At 33.5% G+C, this 5745-nt stretch overlaps 2 protein-coding genes across 2 annotated transcripts; both read right to left on the minus strand.

The window, feature by feature from the left end:
- Positions 1–400: 400 nt before the first annotated feature.
- Positions 401–1639, minus strand: LOC129308988 (citrate-binding protein-like). Its single transcript, XM_054950338.1, has 2 exons — positions 1367–1639; positions 401–793 (listed from the first exon to the last, which is right to left on the minus strand). The coding sequence occupies exons 1-2, from the start codon at positions 1637–1639 to the stop codon at positions 401–403; spliced, it is 666 nt and encodes a 221-aa protein (XP_054806313.1).
- A 1911-nt stretch (positions 1640–3550) lies between these two features.
- LOC129309933 (citrate-binding protein-like) lies at positions 3551–5051 on the minus strand. Its single transcript, XM_054951716.1, has 2 exons — positions 4681–5051; positions 3551–4043 (listed from the first exon to the last, which is right to left on the minus strand). Exons 1-2 carry the CDS (start codon positions 5029–5031, stop codon positions 3663–3665), a joined length of 732 nt encoding a protein of 243 aa, XP_054807691.1. The 5' UTR covers positions 5032–5051; the 3' UTR covers positions 3551–3662.
- Between the last annotated feature and the right edge of the window lie 694 nt (positions 5052–5745).

Consider the following 5745-nt stretch of genomic DNA (forward strand, 5'->3'; position numbering starts at 1 on the left):
TGTGTAATTTTAGAACATAAGTTTTGAAAATTAAAAAAAATATAAGTTGACCAAAAGCACATTCAACTATATTTGAAAATGACTTTTTAAATGGATATTTTGAAAGATTAAAAACTAAACAATATTTGAATCCAAGTTCTATATATTTTAAAAGTCCTCTTGAAAATCCTAATTGAAAACCAATAGGCTCTAAAACATATACACATCTAAATCCTAAAGGTCACCTGGCCTCCCTAATACAATCATTACTTCCTAAAATTTATCAGTGATGTATCCGCACAGGGACAATATAATCAATTTGAATACCAATTTCTCAAATTTAATCCACTCAATTGATCATTCAAAACAAAGTGATCACATACAAGCACTTTAAAATCCCAGCCAGCTAAATATCATCAGATCAGTAGTGAACTTTATGAAGAACCCTGATTCCCTTCCAACGAGACTCCATGTAGTAAGAAGGATCATTCTGTTTATAGACTCCAAATTTGAAGTAATGGGAGGCACCTCCTTGGCCAGGAGCTTCATAAACCAGAACCCTATCTATATAAACCCTAACAATGGAAGCTTCCACATCATGGATCACATTTAACTGGAACCATCTGTCCCAGATATATGGTACTAATAGTGGACTCCTGTAATACGTAAGCGAACCATTGTAAGTTCTAACCATTAGAGTCGTTGCTCGTGGAGGATCCGCTCCGAACACTTGCATCACGCTCACCCCTGAAGTGCCACTAGGTATGTATCCATGCCCTTCAAATTGCCACACTCCTGAAGAATAATCATAACCCTGAAAAACATGGCCAAACATCTCATTGTATTGGATCATATTTATATTGGAAAAGAGAATGATGCAAATATAAGGATGATGGAATTTTATTCTTTTAAATTTGTCTTAATTATCAATTTAATCCCTTAAGTTTAATTTTTTATTGATTTAGTCATTGTTATTGTACGAAGAATAAGTAATATCGCTAAAATCTACTGCTATTGATAATGGAATATTAAGTTAGAAGTCGAAAAGAACTAAAATTTTTTAGGAAAAAAAATAGAAAAAACTCAAAAAATTGAAAAAAAATAAAAGAATAAAATACTGCTTAAGGGATTAGATTAATAAAAAATAAACTAATTTGAGAGCCAATTTATCGTTATTTAACTCCATATATATATCAAGTAAGATTAATTTAATGGCCAATTTATATTTTAAAATTTAAAAGACTAAAGTGATGACTTTAAAAAAAAATAGGAGATTAGATTGATAAAAATTAAGCATGATGGGCCAAATTGATAATTGGGGTAAACTTGAGGCATTAAAAAGTTTCCTCACGCCAACAATTTAATCACACATGAAGAGGAGGCTTACTTGAATTCGGATTTCAGATCGAGAACCACGGCTTTTCTTGCTGAAAGGTTTGTCAGTGGAGTATACCCAAAGCCTGTGAATTCCATGGTTGAAGCTGTACCTTGAGCTTGCGGGTAAGTCATAAGGCGTTTGAAGTTTGAAATGAGAAGTATTCAGAGGGAGTTCAGTGAACCCTAGGGTTAGGTCCACAAGATGGGAGGTTCTAACACTTACCAATAAGCAAGAACAAACAAGTAAGCCACAAAACACAACACTCTGATAAACAGATCCCATGTTTAAATCGAGACGAGAGTATTGTGAGATGCAGCTATAGCCTGAATCTGCGTGCATTTATACATGCTAGGCTGTAGCAATACTCACCTATTTGCTGGCCATGAAATATATATATTTTTTAAATATAGATATTTAAATTTTGGATGCATCTATCTCTTTCAGGGTCACTTGGGAAGTAGAATACTTAAGGTGGGGTTAAGAATTGAGACAAGTTTTCTTGTGAATCCCTTGCCTATATATATATATATATATATGACGGATATAAAATTCATCGCCGGTTAATACTGATGATATAAAACTTCAACAAAATATTTAAAGATTTTCTAAAAAAAAAATACAAAGGAGGAGGCAATCTGTACAAAGATTAAGATGTAAGAAAGATTATCACACAAAAATCCCGATTAATTACAAGGTCACAAGTCATAACCTTATAAACCTAGTAAGGCCTGCCATCAGGTAACTTTTTTAAAATAAAAAAAAATTAATCGCAAATAGCTTGCTACGGCCGGCTTGTGTGCAAGATAATGTATGTCTTTCTCTCTCTATATGTGTATAGATCTGAGGGAAAAGTTATATTTTAGTTTAATGTCTCTAACAACCTAATGATTTGCTTTTAATTTTATATAAATGGTCTGTAGAGAAGTAAGATTAACTAGTTATTGCCGATTTGAATTCGGATTAAAATTGAATGATTCATATTTAATATTATTTTATCCTTATATTTTAATAATATTTTTATTTTAATAAATGTAGGATCTAAAATAAAAATATTCTTTATTTTTCATTTTATAAAAAAACTATGTTTGATTTAAAAATATAAAAATAAAATGAGATTAATTTTGGATTGTTCAATTTTAATTTTGACGGTCTTGATTTGATCATCGCCTGCTGATTATTAAAGCTGGTTCCACCATCACTCACACATCGAGACACACACAACAAAATAACAAGTGTTATTCGATTGCATGGCCAGTACTACAAGGCTGAAGTACTCTATGTATCATGACTACGGTATAGAGAAAAAAAAAAGCGATGCTTTAGCTTAAAATGATCAATATAACAATTTAGTTTGATTTATCATGAAATGGAAAACTGGAGCGAACAGAACAATTGAACCGGTGAACCAGTCTCTTTGCTAGTACGATTTTCCATCTAAACAACTCTAAAGCTAACCAAGTCAACCCAGGGTAACCCAATATGACTCAGACAGATTAGCTGGGCCCAGAAATACCCCAGCACAAAGTCGTTTTGGGTATTTTTTTTTAAATATATATTCATAAATGAGAAATAAAAAGGAAAAAAAACATGAAAAATCACTCAGTCTTGTACCGTCTTCGTTCGCTTCAAACTCAGACCACGAAATCCTTAGCGGCCAAAAGAACTCTGTCTCTGCCTCTCTGGATCGGAAAACCCTCGTCGTCGCCGTCTCACTGTCAACCTATTTCTCCTTTCGTGGGGATCGTTTGAAGCTGAACTCCACATCACAGTCGCTCGTCTCACCATTGTTGCGGCTAAGGCTATCAGCTTTTGACCATAGTAGTAGCATGTAGTGGCATTCGCAGGGAAGGTGAAGAGAGAAGATAGTGTTTCCGCTAATGTAGAGGTACTAGAAGAGTAGGAGTGGAGTGTGGCAGGGGTAAGCTTTTTTAGGAGGTAGAGCGAGGCCGAAGTGAAAATAATGGAGAACAGGAAAAGCTTTGGAATTTGAATGATTTCTTGGTCTTCCCTGTGCTCACTGTCACTAGCGCTAAAAACTCTTTGACCGTGAAATTTTGCCCCTTTGCTTGTATTTTTTTTTTTTTAAATCTTGTTTATTAGTTTTAAACTTTTTATTTTCTTATTGACATTGGTCGATTCAATTTTCAATGCCTTATATAATTTATAAATGATTTGTGGAGAGTATTATGTGTTATAGACAAGTTGATCAGATTGGTCATTGCCCATATCCGAATTATTATTATTGTTCATATGATGATTATTACAAACCATTCAAGTTAAAAAGCATGGTACGTATATATAGAAACTACTTTGTGAAAAGTTTGATATCCTTCCAACGAGATTCCATGTAATGGGAAGGATCATTCTGAGTGTAAACCCCAAACTTGAAGTAGTGAGTGGCTTGTCCCCGACCAGGTCCATCGTACTTGAGGACTCCATCGATGTAAACCTTAACATTGGAAGAAGCCACGTCATGAATGACGTTGAGTCTGAACCACGTGTCGTACATGTTTGGGAACAGGACAGGGGATCTGTAATACGTGAGAGAAGCGTCGTAAACCCTGAGCTGAAGCGTCGTCGCAGAAGGGCTTCCTCCAAACACTTGCATTATGCATACCCCAGTTGTTCCACTTGGCACGTATCCATACCCTTCAAATTGCCACACACCAGATGTGTAATCGTGTCCCTTCAATTTTACAAATGAAATTATTGCAGATTTATATGAGTTAGTGGTCATAATGACATACACTATGACTAACCATACAGTTTGCTATTATGGCTTTCCTTATTATTAGATATTAGACTTAATAATTAATATATATAAAAAAATTTATAAATTTAAATTTTAAAATTTTGAATTAAAATGTGATATTTTTTTTTTTATTTTTCACTCATTTAACTTCATCGCCCCCTTCTAGGAAAATGAAGATGAATAATCTTATCCTTAATTGAGATTTTGGTTGAGTAAACTTCACAAATCTAAATCCTAATGCCCACCTCTGTCTTCGATTCTCAATCTTTTTGTTTTTGTTTTAAATTTTATCTTATCTTTTTTTTAAAAAAATTATTTACTATCTAAATAAAGAATTTTAAAAATAAGATTGTAAATCTAAAGTTTTAATTTAAATCCATCAATCGAAAGATCGCATGATATTATTATATAAAGAAATTTCTCTTTGTCAACAAAGTATATTTTCAATATTAGGAACTAGGAAGAATATTAGGAACAAAGTATATATCTGAATTGTCGTAATTAAGTGTATTTTCTTTTAAAAAAACAAACAGAAAGAAAAAGGGGGAAGATGAAACATCGAAGAGCTTACTGTTATTCGGATCTCAGTACGGGGTAGAGTGTCGCTGTCAGGGGTGTGAGGCTTGTCTGTAGAGTAAACCCATAACCTGTGAACTCCATTAACGAAGCTGTAACGCTGGTTAACAGGCACATCATAGGGCCTTTGCACCTGAAAATTAGACTCGTCTAAACCAACACGCGTGAATCCTTGTGTGGGATCCACCGCTTCCGACCTCACAGAAACTTGAAAAATCATCATTAGCTTCAAAACAATGATCACATGCAACTTCCATAGTTGCTCCATGGCTTCACCTTGCAGATATTGGTTCTTCAACCTCGATGTCACTCGTATATACACACGCAAGAATGGATGGATAAACATGGAAGAAGAGATAGTCAAATATTTTGGCCACATGATGTCACGAGTTTAAATTTTTATTGAGTGCCTGACATTTAGCATGTAGCAGAGGCATTTAGGCCCTGGCTTCTGACTTTCTTTCTCAGCTTAATAAAGAAGACAGAGAAATTAAAGAAAGGCGTGCTGATGAAGAAGAGTGGGCCAAGAAATGATATTGAGGAAGAATGCTCGTTAATTATTAAATAAAGTTAGAGCCGAAAATAAGAGTTAAATTTATTTAAATAAGGGTTGGGTTTTAAAAATAATTTTTTTTAAAAAAATTGAGTTTTAAGGCTCAGGCTTTTAAGGGTCAGACTTGTCGGTATTTTCCATTATAGGTAAATTGGATATTGCTTTTTGCTGAGTGACTCTAGAGCTAGGAATATGAGCAGGCCCGACTCTTAAGAATCTAGCTCTTATGGCCTCAGCCCTTAAGGGTTTGAACCCTAAAGCTCGATTCCTCATTTTTTACGCCATTTGTCAAGCCTGACCTTTATATAAAGGGCTCAAGGCCGGACCCGTAAGCCTTTTTTAACAAAATAAAAATTAAATTAAATATCATAAATTAATTAAATTATTCTGAAATTAAAATCCTCATAATTATTTTGAAATTAAATAATATATACTTAGAAGTCTAGTAATAAAATTTAAATCTTAATTAAAAAACAGTTCATTTTTTATAAATACAAAAATATAATA

Source organism: Prosopis cineraria, unplaced genomic scaffold (genome assembly GCF_029017545.1).
Source record: "Prosopis cineraria cultivar Desert tree isolate PC_DT_omini unplaced genomic scaffold, ASM2901754v1 PC4, whole genome shotgun sequence".
NCBI classification, from domain to species: Eukaryota; Viridiplantae; Streptophyta; class Magnoliopsida; order Fabales; family Fabaceae; genus Prosopis; species Prosopis cineraria.